The sequence below is a fragment of the Melanerpes formicivorus genome, unplaced genomic scaffold (assembly GCF_026170545.1).
Source record: "Melanerpes formicivorus ecotype bairdi unplaced genomic scaffold, bMelFor1.0.p_v2 SCAF_19, whole genome shotgun sequence".
NCBI lineage: Eukaryota > Metazoa > Chordata > Aves > Piciformes > Picidae > Melanerpes > Melanerpes formicivorus.
The window spans coordinates 4977850-5004397 of NW_027142371.1; the positions used below are offsets into that span (position 1 = coordinate 4977850).

General features: G+C 41.9%; 1 protein-coding gene across 2 annotated transcripts in view; it reads right to left on the bottom strand.

The window, feature by feature from the left end:
- The window catches only part of PREX1 (phosphatidylinositol-3,4,5-trisphosphate dependent Rac exchange factor 1), a 166616-nt gene that overhangs the window by 33058 nt on the left and 107010 nt on the right, over positions 1–26548 (bottom strand). For both annotated transcript variants that reach the window (XM_068149879.1, XM_068149878.1), the window contains exons 10-17: positions 25649–25796; positions 21104–21204; positions 16361–16464; positions 15645–15694; positions 12443–12518; positions 8789–8861; positions 7379–7521; positions 879–971 (exon numbers count right to left, since the gene is read on the bottom strand). In XM_068149879.1, coding sequence (XP_068005980.1) covers positions 879–971; positions 7379–7521; positions 8789–8861; positions 12443–12518; positions 15645–15694; positions 16361–16464; positions 21104–21204; positions 25649–25796 — 788 coding nt within the window. The remainder of the gene's footprint in view (positions 1–878; positions 972–7378; positions 7522–8788; positions 8862–12442; positions 12519–15644; positions 15695–16360; positions 16465–21103; positions 21205–25648; positions 25797–26548) is intronic.

Here is a 26548-nt window from a genome sequence, read left to right on the forward strand (position 1 = left end):
TTCTACTATTAAGCTTCAGTTCAAAATTCCTTCCCACTTGACACTCTCAACACTGCTAAAATCAGTCTGTCCATGTCAGATATCTGCATTGGGCAAGTCATCTAGGAGTTATGTGAAGCCCAAAAGCACTGACCACAAATAAATGTAGACATTAAAATAGATTCAACACTGGTTGTCTGGGGCTTTTAACGAGAAGTACCATCTGTGTGCTGTGACAGTGTACTGTGAAATACTGGACAAGTAATTTAGTCCTCTCTTACCTTCACAGGTGCTTGAAAGCCTATTTTTAAAAGCTCTTTAGGTGACTTTCAGTCTGTCTAACACTTAATTTCAGTAAATGGAGGGTCATGTTGTGTTCCACACAAGGATTTTGTATGGATAAACAAATGCTTATGACATACTCAGATCCTACATCATCTGCACCATCCATGTGCCTCAAAGAAACGAAGCAAGTATGTTCTATAGAGCCCTTAAAAATACCAAGGAGGGAAATGAGTGCATGCTTTTTAAGGCATAAATACAAATCTAAAGAACACAGCCTTCACCCAAACCCATTTCTCACTGCACATCTTTGCTGCCCCAAAACAAACCTGAGGAGGGAGGGAAAGTAACATGACATCACTACTGCAGCTGAGGTATGCTATCACCACACAGAGATACTGCTGTTGTCCAGTCACTTACCAAAAATATTCAGCAAGTCACCCAAAGATGCCAGAAAGCTTTGTAATTTACAAACCCAGTTTATCATCACAGGAACTGTAGAAGCCACCCCATTTTCTATTAGCTGTCTCTAATTAAAGGATGGTCTTGCCCCTTGTCAAAGCGTTGGAATGTTTTTAGGTAACAAACCCAAAATATTTATGGATGTAACTTCTTACCTCTGCAGAGGACCCTCTTCGAACTGACTTCACCACAATTGCTTTGTTCTTTTCTTCTATGTCAAATCCATAGTCATCCTCTTCTGGTAAAATCTTAGAAAGAGCACAAGGTAACGCTTCATTAGCATGGAGTTAGCTGAGAAGTTGAAGGATGGAGATGAGAAACGGATCTTCTCATTCCTAGCCAGGACTGACACAGACTTTTGTATCTAAAAGCTGGAAGGAACTACAAGGTCGTTTGGTCTGATCTCCTATACAACATAAGCAAAACCATATAATCCAGTTATTTCTGCATTGCACCCTTATACAAGAATACTGCAGAATATCACAGTATCACCAGAGTTGGAAGAGACCTCAAAGATCACCGAGTCCAACCTGTCACCACAGACCTCATGACTAGACCATGGCACCAAGTGCCACATCCAATCCCCTCTTGAACACCTCCAGGGACGGTGACTCCATCACCTCCCTGGGAAGCCCAGTGAGTTATTTCCAGTGAGTTATCCCATTATCACCCGCAGTCTTAAACTGAAGGATCTATTCCTGTCCTTAAGAGTTTGTCTCAATGGTTAATTAACTCTTTTACTAGAAATTGCATTTGGTTTTAACTTCTAACCCTCTGTTCCTCATTTGATCTTTCAGATTACAGGATTTATCAATATTCAGTATTTTCCACTGGTGAATGGACTTAGAGATCAAAGTGTCATCGTTTATTTACTTCACACAATAATGAACAATCTGTGAGCCCTTCTGAGCTATCAGTTTCAGATAAATTTGGGATGTTAGGCCTATTTGTTATAGATAATACTACACACTACATAAATCCACATCATAGCAGCCAGTCTGCTGGCTGAAATTCTGGATGACCAGTGAGAGAACCATTTCTGACTTGCATAGCTCCTTCCTCTAGAGAACAGTCACATGAGATTTGTGTAAGGGAAAAATACAAGACATGTGGCATGGCTCAGTTTGTGCTTTTATGGTTGACAGAAGACTTAGTAGATGCTGCTACTGAGAACCTGCTTCTGCTTATTTGCAGTAAGGTTACACAGACCTGCCTTTTAAAAAATTATATCAATCATGGCAAATGTTTCACTCATTCTCTTCTAGTGGTTTAATAACAGTAGGGGGGGAAGGGGGTGGAAAAGTCTAAGAATTTACTTCCCATTTTCAAAACCTAAACCAAAGCAAACCTGGCCATTGGTAAATGGACAAGAGGAAATTCTACCTGATAAACATCTTGCATTTGAGCAACAGTCCACATTTAAGAACTCTCTGATAAATTAAAAACTCTCTTAAAAGGACAAAATAAAGCCAGCAAGCCACTGGGGAAAAAAATGACTGAGAATTATTTCCTTCATTCTGATGCTTCATGCACAATTTTAAAACACTGTCTTTTTCAGTTTCAGTCAAAGCCATCAGTTTGTAAGCTTTGTCTTTCTACAGGCATTCACCTTAAGGAAATACAAAGGGGAATAATAGAATCATTGCTTCCTGCTGGAGCTGTACATCCATGTGAAAATGCTTCATGACATAGTATATCTGCAGGGAAAACATCCTCATCGGAAAATGCTCAGATTAAATGATGGACAAGAAAATAAAACTACTAAAAATAGTAAGTTTGGCATTCTTGGATATGTCTAACAAAGCATTTTCAGAAGCAATGCTCTTTCTGCAGGTTTAGTAACAGGACAGCTTAGCAAACAGGCTGCACCGCTGGTTAGATCTTTAGTGCCGCAAGTGCATTGAGCTTCAGCTAACAGCAGTACTTTTATCACTTTGCATTTGGGCTTAAAGAGAAAGTTTCTAGGATAGCTCCCCCTTCCAATTCTCATTTTACCTTTCAAGGTACTGTTCAGTTTCTTTTGTTGGATTTTGAAAGCCTATATGAAAGAGACACTTAAAAATCTGGAGGCTTTGATTTGCCAAATTTAAGCAGCCGGCAGCTACACGAATTAAATGATCTCCTGGGTGCAGCTACCATTACTATGCAAGAAGATCTTTTATGTGCTATCATTTTTAATAACCTACCTTACTCTGTTCACCAGTACTGCAAAAATACATTGTCTGAAAGCAAAGAACCAAAATTCTTTTATGAAACCGCAGGTGCATCATCATAATGTGAGGAATAAACCTCAGGTTCTGTAGAGTGACATTCCTGTACTGAGGACACTCACAAGAAGTAGCCTCTGGGTGATATTCAGTATGCAGCACTTGGAGAAGGCTGTGGATCATTCTTTAGAACAAAGTAGTAATACCTTGCAGTTCCACAGCTGAACACCTTCCTCCCTAAGGAGCCCAAAGCAATTAACTAACTTGCCATCTGCAACAATTATTGCTGTGCCCCTGAAATCCAATCAGTTTTTTGAATGTAACGGCAGCAGCTGTTTCATCTTGAAAGACAACCACATTAAAAAATGAGCCCATATGAAAAATAAGCACATTTAATCAAAACCAGAGGGCAAATGTAGTCAGAACACATTCAAAGAGAATTTTGGAGGGGGGTATGTGTATGTGGAGTGGGAGAGAGGAGATGAAAAGCTATGCAAAGGATGTTCTGTTGCACTGTATCATGCAGAAGCGGGAACTCTCAACCTAAAGTTTCGGGGGCATCAGCAGCACAGGCAGATCAAAGACCATTTCCAGCTACATCCTTCCCACAGCCATCCTACAGCTCTCCAGCACAAACTCATCTCCGTAGGACACACTTGAACAGTTTGACTTGCTAGGGATTTCTTAAGGAGCAGTGACTTATCAGATAATGTCAAGTCTCAATGCTTCGCAAAACTGATAAGGTTTCTGTGACCCTCAGCAGCATTCATTTTAAGAGAACTATTTTCCTGCCACCTCATCTCCCAGGTTGTTCCAGTCTCTCCAGCCTTTCAAAAGTCAACAGCTCTGGGGCACTAAAACAAAATTTGAGAAGACAAGATGTCTTCCCAGTGAGAAGCTTCAGAAATTAAGTCACCTCTACTACTATTATCTTTACAGGTATGTTTTGTCACATTAGCAAAATAGGCTTAATATATACAAAATGACTCAAAGTTTCTTCTGGTTTGAGAGCTTTGAAATTGAGCACTGAAATGGAACTGCTCCTTCTGAACAGTGTAAGATTTATAGCCTGAGGGATGATTTTCACTTCAGAACTCACTGTAATTCTTAGTATCCAAATCCACTCAAAGCCCTTATCTGGCCACATACACCTGGATGATGGATGTCTCTTGTTACTGACTTGCCAGCCTGTTGTCTCCTCAGGAGATCAGAAATCCCTAGAGGATGCACTCTTGTTAGTGGCTCTCATCCCAGGGATGTTTCAAATCAATGATTTGAATTCTCAAGCTACAACAGACTGTGGTAGGCTAGTATAATGAAGAACAAAGGGAAAGCTCATTTTTGCTCTCTCTTTGCTGAAATTTTGCAGAGTTAGGTCATTTTATATTAGCATGACACACAAAAATTATTCTCCTGGTGCTGATTAAAGATGGAAGAGATTTTTATTAGGGACCAAGTATGAGTAATACAAAATCCCATTATTTATTTATGATTAAAACAGAAGAAATGCATTCTGCACTTTTAAAAAGAATTTTTAAGGTGAGTGCTGTACTTACTGGATTAGCTGGCTTGAAATGGAAAAGGTACAAACTCAAACGATAATACTGTTACCTAAACCCTTTGTGTCTGAAGAGGTGAAGTTTAAGGGCACTTGCATTTTCAGGCCTGATTTTAAATGTAACAGCAGTAGCAAAGCCCTCTGTATGGATGAGATTTAGCATCCTGATTCTCAGGTGGCAAGCTGAGGAATGGAGTGCCTTAAGGTCTTGCTCAGGCCACACAGTGAGTTCAGTGAGAAGTTCAATTAAAACCCAGGGAGCCCTGACTTCTGTGCTCAAACCATTGGCTTTCACCCAATATGCCACAGTACTCAGGCTCCTGCTCCAGCCAGTGCAACAGTTTTGAGAATGCTACATAAAACATACCCAGGCATTCTCTTCATAAATCACTGGGAACACTTTTCTGTGGCCACCAGGTAAGTGATATGCTAGAGTCTGCTCAGGAGTCTAGCACTGTGTGTGCATTAAACCTCTGATGGAGGCTCCTCATCACAGGCTTGTCTGATACACAGCTTTCACTTGTGTCATGGTTGGCTTGGCTAACATGCAGAGGTGCTGACCACAAGCTAACAGCACACTGCAGTAACCAAGTCACAATGCTTGGAATCAATCCCAAATCCAAATTCTCTTCAGCTATGCAAAGAATGTTGTATATTTTCTCAGTTTGTCAAGATTTATGTCCTTCAATGAGAAACAATTGCACAAATAAATGAGGATTAAAGTTTGTTTGAAGTGGGCTTTTGCAGACTGAAAGCACACTTTTCCTTGGCATTTCTGATGATTGCCAAAGTTTCTTTTGAGTTCTGTTCTGAAGGCTAAGTTCTTCTGTCCTAAACAAACTTAGATGAAGATGGTAGAGAAGGTGCTCATTAAACAGCTGGGATTTCACAGCAGTGAAAAGGCATGTTTCAAAAGCCAGTGCTAAAGAAACTCCATTTAACTTCCTTGGATGGGAAGGATCAATGCCCTGTCATGAGTATAAAGAAGCAGGTAGTGATGTTCCACGGCAGCAAAGCCTCAGGATTCCAGTTGCTCATAACTGCTAACAGTAGAAGTCAAGAACAATTTCTTTTGAGGCTAAGTGCAATGCATTTACTGGACTGCTATTTGTGTTGTCTCCTTCACAAACATGATAGTTTACTTGTGGAAATGAGGGCACCTCAGAACTTCAGCATGACTCATACTCATCTGACAAAAACGTGTGCCCTCTACGGAGGTTTCTTACTCGTCATGTGCTCTTCATTTCAGGTTGTTTACTTTCAGAGATGAGACTGTATTTTGACAGAGGCTGACTGATGCACTTCAGATCTATGATAACAGTAATATAACAATTATTCCTGCTGCAAATAATTTGTTACTAAATTATGGAGTGACTGGAAGGACCACTTAGGGATTATGATCAATCACTAGGAAATAGTCCATGTGCAAGCTCTGCTTGTTTGTTCTGTCTCTTTAAAGAATAGCAGTAAATTATTATTACATTAAGAGGAAACAGACTCAAAGAACTCATTTCACAGCTAACACATTACCCTTCAATTTTGGCATTTCAACAGAAGTGCCTTGAACTGACAGGAAAAAAGTGGAAGAGAGAGATTAGTCAATCTGTTTTCTTGAACTGTCTTGTCTTGAAAAGGTGGAAAATTAAAAATACCTGCAGAATGGCAGTTCCCACCAACTCTCACCAAACTGATGGCTGAGTGCTTTGCAAGCACAGTAGAAAACCCAACAAACCCAAGTGTATCATCTTTTAACTGCTTTGCTTGATCTAATAATGCTCCATGAGGATAATCCCATTAACCCCACACCCCTGTTTCTGGCACTGGATGCAGAGAGGGATAATTTTGAGCAACTACAGTGCTTTAAATATTAATTCTGGCCATTGAGACTAATACTGATTGGTCTCCTGGGAGACAAGAGAACAGTGAGATAGTCAACTGTGTGTGAAGCACAGGAAAAAACTCTCATGTAATGGACCCTTGGATCTTCTCCAGCAATTCTGGTTTTGTACTTTCTGACTCAAGTTTTTATCCTGGTCCTGCATTCTGCCAGTATTCAAAGGGAATAACAGATGGCCACTGGAAACAAACAAGGATCTCAGAACAAAGACTTTGCACCAATCCATTAGAATAGCCCCAGAAAAGTAAGGACTGTGATGGCATTTAGTGAGGTGGGAACTCTAGGAGATAACTGTGATGTTGCATAACATCACATACAGAACATGAAGCACAGTATTGTGTGGAAATTCATTTCCATTCACAAAGTAATGATGGTGTTCTGAAATATCATTCTTATCAGGCTTTTAACTTGCATCTGGATCAGACTGTAGAAAATTTGTTTAAACCTGACAGCAGACCTCTCCCAAGACAACAGTGCCTGTCACTTTCTCCTCCACCACACCAACACCATGGTGCCTGATCAGTGAAATCAAGAAACATACAATGCCTACTAAGGTAACATCTCCAGCTCTTCCAGACTCTAAATTGCTTCATGGGAATAGAAAGGGGTTGTGCTGTGAGCTAGGTGGGACAGTTGTACCTCCGAGCCTCCTCTCATATGTGCATTTACACATGTATGTGTGAGCAGTAAATCCAAAGCTCCAGATAGTGCAGCAGAATGTTCACATGCTAGAGAAGGAAGACTGCAACTTGTAGATTTCCCTTGATACCACAATAAACTTTGCATTCTCCCAGCTACAAAAGACAGAGCCACACAGCTTGGAGCTCTACAGCAAAGTAGGCCAAGAATGAGTATGCGGTGAAGGAAAGTCTAGCTACAGGTGCACCTCCTCTTTTTAACTCTATTCTCTCTGTTTAGCTTTTCATTCTGCTCTGGTATGAAACACCACCAGTTTGACAGAAACATCAAGGTTTACATCAACATATTTCTTACCAGAAGACTCTTTCCCAGGATGTTTTCCACAAGCTTGAAGTCATTACGTAACTGTTTGCTCTTTGAACTGGTGCCTTCCATCTCCTCATCAGCATAAAAGCGGAAATACAAGGACTCATCCTTAAATTCACTTTTCTCCAGAACTGGAAGCAGTGTATGAAATACAGAGAAGCATTTACACAGAGAAAGGAAGAGAGAAACGAAAAAGAAAGTTAAAGGAAATCCTAAAGCTTTCCCCAGTCTTTACAGAACAAAGAGCAGATGCATCCCTGTCAGTCAGCTCTCTGTTTTCAAGCTACATCTGTATTTTAGGGGTACACTTTTCCTCACAGTGCATGTAGTGCATCATGGTATGATGCTTCACCTCCCTGGCATGTAGAATGCACACAAAATGCAAAAGATCCTTCAGAAGCAAGATGTTACTCAAAACCTTGCACTCCTTTCCCATGTCAAAATGAATATGGTAAAGGTAAAAGGAGCAAAGTGGGGTGAAAATGGCTGTTTGAAATTAAGTGTAATGGGTCTACAGACTAAACAAAAAGGAATGGAGAAGGAAATGAGATCTATAGAATTCTGGGGGTGTGACACTTCTTTACCACATTTTTCAAAGCTGATACCTGGAGGCTTCAGACAAAAGCACCAAATGACAATGTCAAAACCTGAGGAACAACTACTTCCTTCAGCAAGTACTTATGCCAAGGAACTCCTTGCCAAAGGATGTGATGAATGCCAAAGGCTAATGGATCAAACTCTTCAAAGACAAACAATTCTTACATTCTTATCAAGTACTATGCAAATTCTCAAAACCACTGCTCAAAATAGGCAGAGTTAATGTTATTTATGACTAAAACTGGATGTTCCACTGGATTAACTATGGTTTACTCTTGGGACTTTGTATGTGTTATTTGATACTGATACAGATGTGGTTTGTTTACACTCCCAATTTAGCAGCAGCATCACTTAAGGATGGATGATGTCTAACTTGGCAGTTTGGCACTTCAGATTTGGGAGTTTCAGAGATTCTGCACTTAGGATCGTGCCTGCTGTCCAAGCATCAAGGATGAGACAATTTTCCTTCGTACATGACATTTCTTAGTGAAATTTCAGGATGGTACTTGGGTTGTGCATTGGCCTGAAGGCTCTGAAAGAGATACAGTGAAGAAACATGCCCTTTCTGGCTTGTCTCATCACTTCAGGGCTCATCGTAACTATTAAGCAAGGGGATTTACATGGGAAGGTACCAGGCTTCGACACTTCACTTTTTAGGAGGACCTACTTTTTGGGATACCTACAATTGTATACACATCAGCCTGTATGGCACAGCCTACAGAAGAGGGGTTTTCAGGCAGTCATCTAATCTGAAGTAAGTGCTCCTTTAATTGGCTGTAGGAAGCAATATTGATGCATTACCGTGGTGCATGAAGCCATTATTGCAGAGTCCAACACCCAGCGCGACAGCTTCCTCCCGAGTCTGACAGTCTCCCTAGAAACAAGAGGATAAATATTACATCTCAGATGACTTCCTAAACTCAATTATTCCCCTTCCCCACCACAGAGCTTGTGGCTCTGAAATTAGCAGGATGTTCTTTGCAGGGAAGAACAGCAAGAAATTAAACTGGCTACCCCGTTGCCCAAATCCCATTCCTATCTATGGCAGCTCTTGCCTCCTACAGGTACTAGAAATACAAGGACCAGGATTCTGCAAAGCAGTTGTTTAACCCACAAAGGCACATAATTCAATGTACAGAGTTTTATTTGCAAGCACAGTGTCAGACTTGAGGTTCCATTAGCCACAGACAATAAAATTCATTCTTAGAGAGAGAAGTTGACAGATCTTATCTATATTCAACCAAAGGGCAAAAGACCTGAGTGAACCCCATGAACATGAACTCCAAAGGTCAGACTGGTTCAAACTGCAGGGGCATTCTTTGCTTACACAGCAGACCTGCGAACAAAAGGCTTCAGTTTCTCGCTATCTAAAGCCCTGAGTGTAGTATTTCAAAACAGGTGCCAAAGAGAACTTGCCAAATGTACCAGTTCACCTGAAATGCCAGCACTACGTTGTGCATCCACAATGCAGCTCAACAGAAGACACACCTAATTTTCTCTGCGTATCTGCTAATTTGCAGCCACTAGTGAAGATTTTATGAACATGCTGGTTATAGTTTTAAGGCAGCTATAGAAGTTCTAAATAGTGCTGCTAAAAATCAGGAGGAGCTGTTAGCCTTACCCAGATGAAAAACGTGAACACTGGTCACTTGATGTAAGATTATCTCCTTCCCAGTCCCCAGGCAGGCACAAGAGAACCTGGGATCTGCTCACTAAAAGCAGCTGGTCAGCTCATTCTAGCAGGTCAGAGACCTGCTGCTTTGGCAGAAGAACAATTTCAGTGTTTTACTTCCTGCCCTGCTAAATGAGAAGCTGTATCCTACACAAATGTTTCACCTTCTTTCCCCCCTCCATCTGGGGAACTAGATATCCTGAAGCTCTAGCAGCTGACACGAGTAGTAGTGTACTGACTTCGCTTTAAGCAAAGCAGCTTGCAGACCAAAAGATCTTTGATCTTGTCAGTAGAACATCAGTCCTACCTCAAGCCCTGCTATGGGGAGCAATAGCTATGTGCCAGGCCAACACTGGCAAAGAACATTGCTATGGTGTAAAGATACTGATTAAATAAAGGAAAAGAAAAGGATTGGCTTTTGCCAGTCAGCAGCACTACAGGCTCTTGTTAAGAGACTTTCTGGGGGAGGGAAGGCATGACATTTACAAAGTAAGAACTAAATACTATTATCTTGGTAGGAAAAGGCCAAGGCAGCTCTGGAGAAACTGCTTGTTTTGTAATCACGCAAGGAAAGCCAAGCAAAGGGCTTTAATAAACCTGGAGTTTAACTTTGACTATAAACTACATTCAAGCCTTTGTAAGCCTCTGCTCATTTTCAACATCCTGTCATGTGACAACTCTCAACACTCATGCTACTTTTTGGGATAAGTGGGTGGTTTATTTTACAGAGGCTGGGACTTAAAAATCTAATTTATCCTTTCAATTATAAATAAACTGGAGGAGAAAATTCATTCTCACGTGACTCTCAACTTTTAGGACTCCACTTCTGTTTTAGGCAACAAAATCTTTGTGTAGGCTCTAAACCAGACTTGCCTACTTCTGATGATGTTAACTTGGCTTCAAAACACTCTCCTAGTGGAAGAGGGTTCCCTAGTTGTAAGACCTAATTTAAAACAGATCACACAACTGTTCAAATGTATACAAGATTAAACCTCGCTGAGGACCCAACTTATCTCATCAGGAGTGCAACAGCCAGCAGCTTCCAGGTACAGTTGACAATTTCTTTGATTATTACAAAAGTTCTTACTCTCTTTTCCCATTCAGTCTGACAAATTTGTAAAGGTCAAGGCAATTAAAAGGAGTTTTCTTATTAGGGAGGGCTCCCACCAGCGTTTATAGTCTATACTGCAAACAGAAACAAGAGACTACCCTTCAGGACAGACATCCCTACGTCATTAAATGTAACAATAGACCTGATGGGTTTTGTGCAACATTTCTAAACTAAAATCATTATGTAAATTAATTGTCAGACTAAGACAAATATACCCCAGCATTTTTGTGTAACAGGTTGTTATCAGATCAGACACCATCACCAAGACTTTCAGGAAGAGATGGCTAAAGTTACACTGAAAGGTTGAGATCTGTGCAGTCAAATGAATGCACAAAAGCTCAGTATTCCTTAGTTCCCACAAACATCTGCTGCTAGTTAACACAGCCAAAATATAAATGGCTGCTAGAAAACAGTTCAATCTAGAAAGAAAACTCTAAGGAAATCTCCCTGAAAATTACTATTTGTATTGATCTATGAGCAAAGACCTACAGTGATTTAAATATTTAGCAGTGCTCCCCATTGAGTACAGACAAAATTGCCCTCATCTTCACATCTGTATACATGCACATATAGGTCTGCAGACACAGACACAAAATAAATTACACAGCCTTCTATGTATCCACATCTGGCTTTAGTACAGCCTGGTTCAATCTTAATGAAGAGTTCAGTAAACAGGAGAACTAGCAGCCACATTAACCTACCACAATGAAGAAAAATGGGGAAAGAAATGAGCTGCCTTTTCCAGACCAAGAGCTGATGTTTTACTCTGCTATCTGAGCCTTTCTGCTGCCCACAACTCTATGATTAACTATTGTATTGGCCAGATCAGCTTGATGACATCTCTCTTCTTTCACCAAAGCAGACTTTCCCCCCCCTCTGCTTTCCATGAAGAAGACCCAGTTAAATCACACACAGCTGACATGACAGCCTCAGTACTAATATCCTTGCACTCCTCTGTGCTCTTAACAGAGAGCAGCCTTAAATCATATCAACCTTATTATTGTAGAAAGATGTCAAATGCAATTGCAGGAAAAATTTCTGAAGGACAACATCCCTGGTTGTCAGAGGCCTGATTCTCATTCAAAGCAGTCTCTCTTTATGTCATTTTGTCAGTGTAGGGCTCAATGTGATTGTGAATCAGATCATCACTTAAGACAAAACTAGAGTGTGCAGTTGACTCTAAGACTGTGAGCAACGGGGCACACTCTCTCTTCATTGCTTTAGATTATCAAAGCTAAATGTTTGATTTCCCAAGTTACAGGCTCTTCTCCACAGGGCAAATGTGGAGCAACTACAGTTTCTAAAGACAACACTGCAGTTGTTGGTATGAAACTCTAGACTCATTTTTCAGCAAAACTGTACCACACCTATCACTAGGTTCAATGAGATCAACACCGCTTTAAATGTCTTCCAAAAATCACAATAAATAAGAAAGATTCCTGGGAACAGCCAGTTCACCACTCCTAGGGCTAACAAAGAACTTTCTTCCTCTTCATGCTGCCAAATAACAAGTTTTCACCAAAGGAACAATAGCAGAAAGCATAAGATTGTAAATTCAAAGACTCAGAGCATGCTTAATTCTGTTTCAGTGTTCCCAAATGAATGCGTTCTATTTATTTTTAAATGGAACTGGTAAATTAAGCTCCTTGTCAGTATCTTAGCATTTTCTTACCTGTGCAATGAGCCAATCCACTAGTTTACTTGCAGGGATAACTGATTTGTAGGTCTTTAGGTGGTAGTCACGGTCTCTAATTAAGAAGGAGAATTCAGGGGGAAATTAGGACAAAAAGTTAAATATCTCTTTTACACTCTGAACCTTCATATACCACTGTGGCCTACTATGTTCAGTTAAGGAAAGAACAAGTATTATAGATGGAGGGAAAAAAAGAGACTTCCTGCCACACACAAGACAAGGACCAAGAAGCAGATTCCTTCTTCTTTAGAAGAAAGGACCAGTTTCTAAACTTTTCTAACCACTTGAATTAGGAAGATATTTCAGATCAGTACAGAGCAGTGTTATTTCAAATGTCTAGATGTTGTTTCAAGCCATCTTCAGTGAGCTCATGTTCCTGCCAGAGACAACAAGGACATTCTTTTCACAAATGTACTAAGCTGGTGCTTTCACTTAAGTTAATTTAGAATAAACCTTTATTTAGAATAAACCAAACCAGGTTGGAAGAGACCTTCAAGATCATCGTGGCCAACCCATCAACCAATCCAACCCACCCAAACAGCTAACCCATGGCACCAAGCACCCCATCAAGTCTCCTCCTGAACACCTCCAATGATGGCAACTCCACCACCTCCTTGGGCAGCCCATTCCAATGGGCAATCACTCTCTCTGTGTAGAACTTCTTCCTTACATCCAACCTGAACCTCCCCTGGTGCAGCCTGAGACTGTGTCCTCTTGTTCTGGTACTGGCTGCCTGGGAGAAGAGACCAACATCCGCCTGTCTACAACCTCCCTTCAGGTAGTTGTAGAGAGTGATAAGGTCACCCCTGAGTCTCCTCTTCTCCAGGCTGAGCAACCCCAGCTCCCAGTTAGATATCGCCGCCATTGCTCCTGCTGAAAGTCACATTCTTCTGGCTGGGAGTCATCCTCTAGCTTCCATCCTAAATCCATTCATCCCCAGTTTATGTCTGTTGGCTCAGCACAAGCCTCATGCCTAAACTTCAGTAGTTCTTCTCTAGTGTTTACCCATCAATGTATTCATCAACAGTGACCCTACATATTCCCTCTGTGCCCCCTTTTTGTTAGGCTCACTGGATTAAGCACCTTTCAGCCTCCTCTGTCAAGAGAGATTTTTCCTGATTCCCTGCATCTGTTCAGATTTTACTCCCTTTAGCAAAGCATCACAGAGCAGCCAGCCACAAATAAGAGTGCACAGTGCTCTTCTGCGGCATCACAAAATTTCAGCCATTGCAAATAAAAAGAGAAGTGCTGCCTTTAGGTCTTGTAACACAACTTGCACCATCTCACACAGCCATTGTAGAGAGCAGCACTGAAGCAAGGAAAAGAAACTCTATTGTAACTTGCTGCTTTTTGCAGTTTTCTTCCACCCCTCTTCTCAGAGCCATGGAGATAATTGATGTTTTTAGTCTTTCATAAAATACTTCTAAAGAATTTTGATACAAATATAAGAGGACTGTGTGGCTCAGGACGTTGGACTCTAACACCTTTCACCTCCAGGTCACTGGATTTAAGCCAGCTCATGAGAGGATGAAAAGCTCTTTCCATTTCAAGGCTGTTTACTGGCCCGTGTGAAATAAGTTTCGTGGTCTTGATCCAGTTCCTAGCTCCACATCACAAAAGCCATTACCACAATTAATTTGCATTAATTGGCTCCCTCTTGTTAAGAGTCTCAGTAGAGAGGCCAAATGTTGAATGGGCTATGGAGAATTAATTCCTCTCTCACCCTTGGAGGTGGTCCTTCAATTTCAAGCTGGAGGTCCGCTGGCAGGACTGTGGAAGGAAACTCTCACAGGCGCTGTGCCTGTTTTACAGTCCGGATGTACACAGCAGCTTGAGAGGAGACTTTATTCTTCAGCTCTGTCAAATCAGCCTCCTTCACTAGCACTGGGAGATACTGGCTATCTCCTTTGTTTCCTAAAAATCTAACATCCAACCACCATCTAAAATTCATCCTATTCAAGTTCCTTTTCCTAATCACCTACAGCTACCAATGTGTTGTGTCTGGCTTTGGTAAATAAAAGCAGGAGAAATGCCTGTGTGTTTGCAGAGAGCGGGGAGGAGAAATCAGAAAGGGAAGCAGGGCTTTCACAACTGGGGGGGGAAACCCTCAACCCAACCAACCAAAAAAACATGACAGCATTACAGCATTTCCAGCAATACGTGTCCTCAGAACAAAAGCTTTCTTCATAGTGCTTACACACATTTTTTGACTTGTCTAAATGCAATGTGCTAAAACCAGCACTGAGCTGTGGGAGGTTTTGGGGCAGTTTTTCCCTCACACTCTTATCTTGGGAAAAATGTGCTTTTGAAATGTCAGAACAATAAAGAAAAGTATTAAAATATTGAGTACTAATGAGCAGGGGTTTCCAGATTGTCAGAAGCAACTCCCAACATTTTCATACAGATGCTGACATAGAGCTAGAGTTTTGAATAAGTTGGCATCAGGACCTTGGTCCAAGGCCCAGTCTTTCACTGCTTGTAGCTAAATGCTTGTCAGGATGAATATGTCAACATGGGTTCACTGACTTTTCCCCCACTTCAAGCTAGCCTGAACAGGAGCAGCCCATTGAATGTTACCCAGAACCATGAGCTGCAGGGGAATAGGCAAACATGGATGTGGGATCCATTCAAATTTTGGCAACACCTTGCTGCCTCACAGAAACTGGAGAAATATAATGTGCTTCACAAGGTCTAGGCCAGCTACACACAGCCTCTGGTTTTGTTCCACTTCAGACTGGCTTTTGTTTGTTTAGTGTGTTTGGAAGGAAGGAATCCTAACATCACACTGGACTCTGTTTACACCACTTCAGCATCTGTTTACATTTTCTATAGCCCAAACAATACAGCAGCTACAGTCATACCACAGCCTGCCCTGAATCAGTAGTCACTTACTAATCACATTCACTTTAGCTCACTAGAAAATGCTGGAGTCAACAAACACGCTTGTGTCACGCTAGCAGCTCTCACGTCAGGAAGACGGCAACACCAGCCTGTCACTCTCCCAGAACCCTGTTCCCATGTACACCAGTAGAAGTAAAACTACACATCTGAACTGTGGTAATAGAAGGGCAATAAAAGAGCCAAGAAAATGCAGAAAATAACTGTTCATAATAAGACAGAAGAAAGATTTCAATAGTAAAGCCAGGTTACACATAGATAGGGATCAGGACAGTGCACTTACTTGACCACTGGAGTATACAGGCAGTGTAGTCTGCAGTAGAGCCTCACACCCTGAAGATGAAGAAGGCAAAATGCATGACATCATCATTTTTTGTTGTTGTTTTTCAATAAACTAAAGCTAGCAAAACCTGGACACCGATGTCTCTACTCAGCTGGAATGATCTATTAACTGTTTTCCAAAACAGTTCACTTATTCTGTCAAATCTTCTTCCTTCCCTGTCTCCAGAAGCCAAAAATTCTTCTTTATCTCTAATCACCTCCATTCCAACATTTTCTCCATTAAGCCTTCCTCACAATTAACCCATGAAACCCATGGACTGCCCTCCATAAGAAATCTAATTTATTAAAAGGTATATGGGCAGATACGGGATCAACAGAACTCATCTGACATGCAATTATCAGGAGCAGCAGTTAAATATTGATCTCTTCTATCTCCCTGAAACATAATGTCCAGAAGACACAGTGTTTAAGATCTTTTGTTACTGTATTAGGATTGTAATCATCAGTCTTGGGTGCAGTCACAACTATATGGTTATTTATTTCTAGTCTCTGCTTCCTCTCCCTAGAGTGCATGTCTCCTATAGCATTAGGATGGATAGCTTAATACAATAAAGATAAACAGCATTAGGGATCTCCTAAACAACTGGTCAGCCACATCCAGAGGCAGAACAAACTCTTCTGATGCAAATCACATGGTTCAAGAATGCTAATACAAACCTTGGACATGATGTCTTCCAGTTCACTTCTCGGCTTGTATGTTCCATCATCATAGCGAAATCTGTACATCACCTGCTCGTTCTTGAACTGGTGTTTATCTGAAACTAAAACACCAGTAGGTTAGTTAAAATTAGTCTTTTCTCCCCTGCCATGTTCTCCACAGGCCATTTGGTACATCCACACCTAAGTATTTGCTGGTATTTATCATTTTCTGAAGAGAGGACTCAGCTCTTTCAATTTCCTCTTACTGTGTACATACACACTTAGGCACACTTCTGAACTGCTCCACCAACACAGGCAGTTTCTAAAACGCTGCAGCTCCAACAACATTGAAATGCCTTCTTTTGACACCAGACTCAATTTATGTAAGGTTTTGGAAAGAGTCTTAGGGAAGATAATTGGGACCATCTGAGTGTTTTGGTAAGCTCTGAACAGGGTGCCTGCAGATTCCCAAGAGTTATCACAGCACTACAGATATTTCCTCAGTTGCTCAAAGCTCAGCTGCTCCATAAGCAGAAGTGTGCTGGTGAGAGGAACTGCAGCTGTTCTTCTGCCACAGTTCTTGCATTTAAGAGTGAGTTTCCTCTAAAAATTAAATAGTAATTTTGAGAGATTGCTTTTTTTTTTTGCCCAGAATAGCCATTCCACAGAAGAGCAGTTAAAATCTTGCTGGGTAATGCTACACACTGATAAGACTTAAGGACACGAGTGATGTTTCAGTGTAACAAGGAATCATTTCAAAAGAAGCATTGATCAAAACTAGAAAGGAGTTAAAAATCATACCCATTTTCACCCAGATTGGTCCAGAGGAAGAGGGTTGAATGTTATATGTATCATAGTATCATTCAGGGTTGGAAGGGACCACAAGGATCATCTAGTTCCAACCCCCCTGCCATGGGCAGGGACACTCCACACTACATCAGGCTGGCCAGAGCCTCATCCAGCCTGGGCTTAAACACCTCCAGGGACGGGGCCTCAACCACCTCCCTGGACAATCCATTCCAGGGTTTCACCACTCTCATGGGGAAGAACCTCCTCCTCACATCCAGCCTGAATCTCCCCACCTCCAGCTTCATTCCATTCCCCCTAGTCCTATCACTACCTGAGATCCTGAGAAGTCCCTCCTCAGCCTTCCTGTAGGCCCCCTTCAGATACTGGAAGACCACAATTAGGTCACCTCAGGGCCTTCTCTTCTGCAGACTGAACAGCCCCATCTCCTTCAGTCTTCAGTTTATCTTGTCTCTGTTCTAAGGGTTCAACAGAACCTGGACGTGGGAAACTAATACTGAAGATAGTAACTGAGCAAGTAGGAGAGATTATTTGCTTCACTAATTAGTAAATAAGTGGTAATTATAAGCTAAAAATGCCAACAACTGAAAAAACTAAAAAGAAGTTATTATATATCTTCCATTTTTTCCAGTATGTGGTACAGAAATGCCATTGTTCAGGGCTTAATGTAATGGCGATCAATCACAGCTATCTAGACAAAGAGGAGCAACCAAAGCAGAGAGTAGGTAAGGCGGGGTAGCTTTGTTATGCTAATCTTTCCTGCCTGTGCCAGTGTAAGAAAATCATAGCCAGATCTTGGTGTTGGAGCACTCTTGAATATTTTAGATGCAGTATTTCGTAGTGTAAGAAGAGCATTTGATGAACTGAGAGAAAACCAGGGATTTACACTGTTTTAGATGCATCTTAGCCTGGGTTTGCTTAACCTTAGAAAACTGCACTGGATGACTGAAGACAACTGAACCAGGTTAGGCAGACTCAGAAGTACCAGAACTAAGGTTTAGTGTGCCCTTTGCAGAGTGGGCAGGAAATTATTTAGAAGGCAGAGTCCATAAGTTCCTAAGACCTTCCCTCAATACATAAGACATCCTGGTCTTTAGCTAAGATTCCTGCTTTTGGTGATATTTTCCCCTGATTTCACAGAATAAAACATTTGCAGGACCTGGTTTGCCTTCTTCTGTCTACAGTAGAATCTCTAAGCTGCATAAGCTATTGACTCTAAGTGTCTGCAAGCTCTGGGTTTTGTATTTCTAAACCCAATGGAGAATCAAGTCTGCAAAAAGCATCTTTTGTGTCTGGCACACAGCAGATGAGGTTCTGATCACTTCTGCTCTCTGTGACAGGTACCAGAACTTCCACATCAGCAGTCCCAGATAAAATAGCCAGAATTAAAGGAGATACAGAGGAAACTGAGTGATAAAACATACAGAGCTCAGTGTTTAGCAATCTTCTGCGGCCCTGCTCCTCAGGCAGGCTGAGAGATCAGCAGTTTTCACCTGACAGCAATATTTTGCCAAGTGAAAACAAAAGATAAAAGATATTGCCTAATGTAGAAGAGGAGGAAAGGCTTCATTCTGGTGCTACACTAGGAAACACATAATGGGAAACTCTCCTGGTTAATGATTTACCAAAATCTCAAGGGATATCTCCTCAAGTAAATGCAGTGTGGTAAATACCTTCCAATGGCTAGCAGTAATTGTCATTGGAAACCCTAATATCATGAACATGTGCCAGGTTCTGCACATTGGCCACAACAACCCCATGCAGCGCTACAAGCTGGGGTCAGGGTGGCTGGAGAGCGGCCAGGCAGAGAGGGACCTGGGGGTGCTGGTCGATGGTAGGCTGAACATGAGCCTGCAGTGTGCCCAGGCAGCCAGGAGGGCCAATGGCATCCTGGCCTGCATCAGGAACAGTGTGGCCAGCAGGAGCAGGGAGGTCATTCTGCCCCTGCACACTGCACTGGTTAGGCCACACCTTGAGTACTGTGTCCAGTTCTGGGCCCCTCAGTTTAGGAAGGATGTTGACTTGCTGGAACGAGTCCAGAGAAGGGCAACAAAGTTGGTGGGGGGTTTGGAACACAGCCCTATGAGGAGAGGCTGAGGGAGCTGGGGTTGCTTAGCCTGCAGAAGAGGAGACTCAGGGGTGACCTTATTGCTCTCCACAACTACCTGAAGGGAGGTTGTAGACAGGCAGAGGTTGGTCTCTTCTCCCAGGCAGCCAGCACCAGAACAAGAGGACATAGTCTCAGGCTGTGCCAGGGGAGATTTAGGCTGGAGGTTAGAAGGAAGTTCTACACAGAGAGATTGCCCATTGGAATGGGCTGCCCGAGGAGGTGGTGGAGTCACCATCACTGGAGGTGTTCAGGAAGAGACTGGACAGGGTGCTTGGTTGCATTGGTTTAGTTGATTGGGTGGTGTTGGATGATAGGTTGGACACAATGATCTTGAAGGCCTCTTCCAACCTGGTTTTTTCTATTCTATTCTATCTCTAACTACAGGTAGCATTAAAACCAAACCTGATGCATCTTACTCTGGGTATTTGAATAAGGGGAGTAGTAGATGCCAACAGCATAACTTTCTCTGAGCTGTAAATTTGCATTTACAGAAAAGGGGCACTGCTGAAAGTGTTCCCAGTATGATGTTGTGACAAAGTAAACAGTCATCATGAAACAAAGAGTCTCAGGAGAGCTTTCTGCAACAACAATGCACGTGTACACACTCAGAATGTGGGCAAGTAATGGTGTGGACACTAAAGAGCATTCTTCATCCAAAATGGGATCCCTAGACATTGGAGCCAGAGCATTTCAGCTCTCAAAAGCCACAGGCAGGATCAAGTACTCAAAGTGTTCAGTGTTTTTGAGCTCATGCTCAAAGTCCATCAAAGTCTGAATGTGCCTGAAAGTACATCTTGGTATGTGAAGGTGGAATGTAGGTACATGAGGGATTATGGTGCTGCTCTTATTTGATTTCTCTATGTGTTAATTAAGATAACAGACATAATTTCTTAACAGTGTTATTGTCACCTGAAAGACAAGTTTGTGCAGCTGAGTTGCCAAGAGAGTAAAGACAGACCTGCCTAATTAAATGGCTCCCCTATTTAAATTGGTTTCCAAGAGATTTTATGGAAATGCAGACCACTGGTGACTTCAGACCTATATATGTCTATATATAGCAGAGATGCCTATAATATGGTACGTATTCCTTAGATGCATATTTTGCAGCTCACCTCATCTGAATGTTGAAATTAGGGCACTTGCTGTTCAGCTAGAATAGGTCAAATCTGGATTTAAAGGTTGCAACCAGGAGAAAGTCCATTTAGGAACACAGACAGCAAAGAAACTTTTCAAACAAGCATCTCATGCTGCTTTGGTCATGCAGCACTTCTCTGTGCACTGCTCTACTTTTCTGAAATACCCTCATCACACATCACAACACTTGTAGGTCATCTGCTGGGTGTGAAGAAATCCAGTGCATCACTATATTAAAGAGAGAGATTCTTGCCAAATGAGCTTGAAAGTACAAATCCCACAATAAAATCCTCCATCATCTCTTTTCTCTGGAAAGAATGACTCTGTTATCTGGAGCCCTTCACTTGGCCCCATTCTCAAAGAGCACTGCTCCACTAGCCTCTGTGTTGCTTATGTCTCCCACAGAAAGCTGTATTCATTGATCATTACAGATTTTTACACACACAAAAAGCAGACTATACACCTGATACACTCCACAAAACAGATGGTGCAGAGAAATCAAGGAACTGCCATCATAAATACTTCCAGGATACTCAACAAGTCCTGTTTTCATTACAAATTTGTCCACTCCTTGATCCCAAAAGTAATTAAACATTTTGAGGATTGGATGGGTATGGTACAGGAAAGCATTTGAAGATCAAGTGAAGAGCTGCAGTCAGTTTTCTGGCACTACTGAAATCTGACAGCTCTTTATGGCATGGAGCACTCACCATGATGAATGATTCCATTTTCCAATAGTGCCTGTCCCAGGTTGACCCCTTCCTCTGGTTTGCTTATCTCTCCAATCTCTGTGAGCCAGGATACAAACTCACTGCAAAGGGAAGCAGAACAGAAACAATTAGCTTCGTCACTTGGAATATAAGCAGACACATGCCTCTGCAAGTCATCAGCCAACCACAGGAGACTTTCTCCTTGAATCAAGTGTGAAAATTGTTGTAAGTGATGATATCTCTACTAAGTGGCTCAATTTCCTATGCTTCTTGAGGAAATGCTCTGCAGAAGACCCAGAACTCCGTGACTTCTCCCCCCATTCCCCTTAGCTCACAATTGGCATGCACACAAAAGGAAAGAAGACCTGGCTGGATCTATAAATATGCTGCAAATCCTTATTTTATTGAGCAGTTCAGACATCCAAGAGGAGAAAGGCAAGCACAATTAACTGATGACCCTTAAAATCAAGAAGTTGGACAGTAGAGAAAACAGCTGCTTCTACCCAAGCTATCCCTCCAAGCAGTGTCCATGACCTGACTTAATTACACACGCTCACCTTTCTTCACTGGGTCTGATTTCTGCACTCACACAGCCCCAGTGTTGTAATTGCATTGGCTCTAAGTGAGTCACAGTAGGACTTAAAACAGAGGATGCAGCCTACTGAATTCAAGCACAGAACAGCAAGAGTGCAGGCTAATGTAAGGCCATTTGCCGGAGTCGGTGCCTGGCAGATATATAAATGGTGCTCCTCACTTATGGACAAAAGGTACTAGGTCTGTCTGCTCAGGCAGCACAAAACAAAACCTCTCTCTGGTGAGGGGCAGAGCTGCACTTATGTGCAGAATAAAATCCAAAAATGGATAGATATGTAGGATGTTACTCATTTAGAAACAGTTAAGTACAGAGCAATGGACACTGCAAGCCTGAGGAATACAGCTCTGCCAAAGCCCTAGGGGTCTGAGCTGTTTGCCAGGCTAATTAGTGATGATACTTGAGATGTGTTAAGCTCAGAGAGAAGAAAAGAAATATATGAAATTAGAGCAACATATGGGAAATCTGAGTTTAATAAACCATTGGGGCACTTGCCAGTGTGCAGGAGGGTTGCTGCTTATCAAAACCAGTATCCATGCCTCCACTTGTGGGCTCTAAAAGAAGTATTTTTAGTATCTTCATGTTTATCAGAGCTGACTCATCTAAGCTGTAGGTAGGATTTGCATTTTGCCTTTAGAACAACAACAGCAATTTCAGTACTAACAATTTCAGTTTGCTGAGGGGCTACTCTGTAGCTGTCAGAGTGCAGAAAAAGCAGCAGAATCTATTCAGCTATGCCAGGGGAATCCCATGGAAACCAGCAGAGTTTTGTAAAACTCCTAAAGCCAGAGCACTGTAGTGATGAGTCAGACTGTCTCCTAAGGAAAGTGCTTTCTCAACTTCCCAGTGTTTCTAAACTGTTCCTAGAACTATTCAAAAGCTGAAACAGAGCAAAAATCACAGAAAGAGGAGAAGAAGAATCCTCTGCACCTATTACTGTGGACACAAGACACATTCTGTAGAGTGCCCCATCACAGACATGCTGGCCAATGGCTCTAATCAGGTTAAGTACCAAGGTAGATGCCCAACTGCTGTACATTTTTCAATCAAGTGCAATGGGTCTATGGCAACTTACAGCACTTCAACAGCTGCCCAGAACTTTCTGTGGAACACTGAAGCTAACACCCTGTTAGCCTTCCTTCTTTCATCTGGCACTGTGTCCCTGCAGTGTACTTGGGGTTGTAAACGTGATGCAGTTATCTTAGTTAGAAATTGTGAGCTGAAGAAGGAAAACAGCTGAATGGTACCTCTCACAGGCCTGAAGCTTCAGAGCCATGGAATGGTTCTCTTCAGAGCCCCTTTAAGATTTCAGTGGCATTTGACTCATAAGCAAAATCAATAATCATTTCAGTGCTTATAAAGCCTTCAGAGCAAAAGTGCATGATGCAGAAATATTCCAAGAGGGTTTTAAGGTATATGCTGAAGTGTTGCTAAAAAAAAAACATCAGCTCAAAAAGTGGATGGCAAAGCTGGATTGGTTTCCCCATCTTGTCCTAAGCAGTTCTCCAGTATAACTGAGAGTATTCTCACTATACTCAGTTCTCATCTGGCATGTAGGTCAGGCCACCATCTCCCAACTCTCTCTCTAAAACAAGAGCACTCAGAATAGCTGGGTTGCAACTCAGGAAATACAAAGACAAAAATCCAACTCATCCAGATTTGTGCAATCTGATCAGACATGTCTGGAATCTCCTGAGGTTAATGGATCCTCTATTATAAGCTCAGTACAGTGCAAGGTTTTGCAGTCAGTTTAATGCAGTGCTGAAAAGAAGCATGGTGAACATATTTACACACCCTGGCACCAACACCTTTGCTCACTGTATCACAACTCTAACGAGGAGGGGGTAAGAAAATGAATTTCCATTCAAAAAAGTCAGTTGTTGAAGTTAAATTCAATAAAGCACCCTAAAAGCAAATACATGTGGTATTCCTGAAGACATCAGGATTAGTTCATACTCTGTAAACACATTTTGTCTCTTGGATATCAGATAGCATCTCAGAATTCAAAGGCCACCAGAAAAACTGTTTTTTGCAGCCTTAGTGTTGTTTACAGCTGCATGCAGTAGAAAAGCACTCAGCACATCTCAGCACAATTATTGGTGACTCCCTTAGACAGGAATGTCTGAAAAATGAATAGGTCACAGCCAATATGCATTGTTCAGGGGAAGCCCCAGGAATGATACAAAAAGTGAGTCATGGCTGGGTTGGAACAACTGAGTTGAACTCAGCTGAGTTGCCAAAGGCTGCATCAACAAGTGGCTATTGAAAAAGATAGCAGCAGAGCTACTTTCTGTGGGGAAGGCTGGAACATTAGCAGAAATAATGCTCTTGTCAGAGATCAGGACACCTAGAGGTATCCGAGTCACACGCTGGCAAAGTTAAGTCCTCGCTACTGAAGCATCAAATGGTTGCCAAGCAAACTGAGGGCACCAAGCAGGACAGACTGCAGAGTAGCAAAGGAAACACACCTTTTACAAGAAAAAGGAGCAGCAGAAAACCCCAGGTAAGACTTTGAGACCAAGCAAAATATCAGGGAGCACACAACAGACTCAAATATCAGCACTGGAAGAGCAAAAGTTTCTGATCTGGTACGTGTTGTATGGGAAAACACTAAATGCTCTATCGTGCCTCCAAACCCAGAGCTTAAGGGTTTCAATTTGAATCCAGTAAGATAATTGGGATCTGTGTGTGAAGGAAAAAAAAACACCCAAGCAAATCTGAAAAATGAAAAGTAAAAAACATTTAAATAGTTGAAACATTTTCAGCCTGTGCTCCCAGCCTGCCTTCTGTCAGGCAGAAAGGCAGCACATCATTTCCACACCCTGTACACAAGGAATGCTGCCTGCAAACCACTGCTACAGAGACCAGAGGGAAGTAAATGAATGAATAATCTGCCTCAGGAACTTTTTTCCTCCCACAGCTGATCCTCTCTGTCAGAAACAGCTGAGGAGGAGAAGTCTTTTCAGGACAACTGATGTGTCTCCCTGGGTGCCATGCAGGACATACCCCTACAACAACTAGAATAGAACAGAACAGAAGACCAGACCAGACCAGACTGGAAGAGACCTTCAAGATCATCGCGTCCAACCCATCAACCAAGCCAACCCACCTAAACAACTAACCCATGGCACCAAGCACCCCATCAAGTCTCCTCCTGAACACCTCCAGTGATGGTGACTCCACCACCTCCCCAGGCAGCCCATTCCAATGGGCAATCACTCTCTCTGTATAGAACTTCTTCCTAACGTCCAACCTAAACCTCCCCTGGCGCAGCCTGAGACTGTGTCCTCTTGTTCTGGTACTGGCTGCCTGAGAGAAGAGACCAACATCCGCCTGTCCACAACTTCCCTTCAGGTAGTTGTAGAGAGCAATAAGTCTCTGACCTGATTCATCCACGGGGTCTCTCTTACACTGCCTTATACATGGTCATTCTTAAGAATTAGTTTGTAATATCTAGCCTGAAGTGAAAGAGGATTTCCCCCCCGCTCAATAGTGCTCTATGGGTTTAACAAATATATCAGGTCTCCTGATGCACAAAATTTCATTTGTGTCTGTTACATTGAGAAACAAGAAACTTCCAAATTCAGTCCTGAGACTTGACCAGTTCTGCTGGATTTAACCATCACCTGGTAAGCATTTGTCTGTTTACAGGAGGATACAGGTTAGGCCACCAACAGCTCTGAGCTTGTGGGAGTTTAAGTATTTTTTCTTACTCCTTTTGCCAATTTGAAACAGCTGTTACTGTACAAGAGAGCTGTCCCTGCACTGTGTGGCACAAACCAGAAATCAATGATTAATTCTAATAAATCACAACTGTAATGGGGGTTACAGCCTTTTCAATTAAGCTGCATCAAAGCATATCTGATCTGACCTCACTGCACTATCCCTAGAAAATCCCAAATCCGTTTTTTCAGTTGGTGTGAAAGGGCCTCTTCAATTCATATGCCACTTACTTGCCAAGAAAGCACTTGGGAACTGTGCTTAATTTTCTCCTCCTGTCTTTGATAAGGTTCACCTTCTTGCTCATCATCATTTGGTACAGCTTCTCTCCTTTCTCTGCAATCATGACATATGCATCCCTCTCCATTCCCAGTTTCAAACCTGGAATACAAAGCAGAAAGTCCTTCATATCCTTAACATCAGATAAAGTGTTTGCTCAAAGTCAAAAGCTGAGGCCAAACAGAGAAAAATGGCTGAAACACAAAAATTAACTGACTTATTTTCCAAATAAGGGAGAAATGGAATCATTTATTTATCTGAGCAGAAGATTGCCATTGATGAGTTTAGCACCCTCCAGATGCTTGCAGCTTTTCTTCTTCATTTTAAAAAAGTGGCTTTAAACTTTTCCTTGCATCGCATCACAAAATGCAGAATGGTTTGCAGAACATGGAGAAGTTCCAATGTATACCTTCTGAAACTGATTTCCTGCTGCAATTTCACTTTTGACCCTGAAATAACTGCTGGCATAAGACTTGTTCAAGGCAGCTTAATGCTTGACACAGCAGATGACTTTTTGAGTGTCCTATTACTCGAAGCCAAAACTACAGAACTGCTGAAATCAAATTCACTTCCTTAAATAAATCAAAAATGGACAGGAACATTATTTTCTCATCCTTTCTTAATTAGCTTATTTACTAATAGCCCTTGGCTAAAATTACAGTTTGACAATCATATTATCCAGCCAATGAAAGAAATAATGAATGACTTAAGGAATGACAGGTAATTGGATAGAGAGAAAAAAAATCACCTCCACTTTGTATGAGTTTCCACATAGCTTAGGGTAACTTGAAAATAGGTACAGTCAGGAGGCTGATCTCTGAAAATAACAAATGGGTATGTTACAGCTGTAGTCA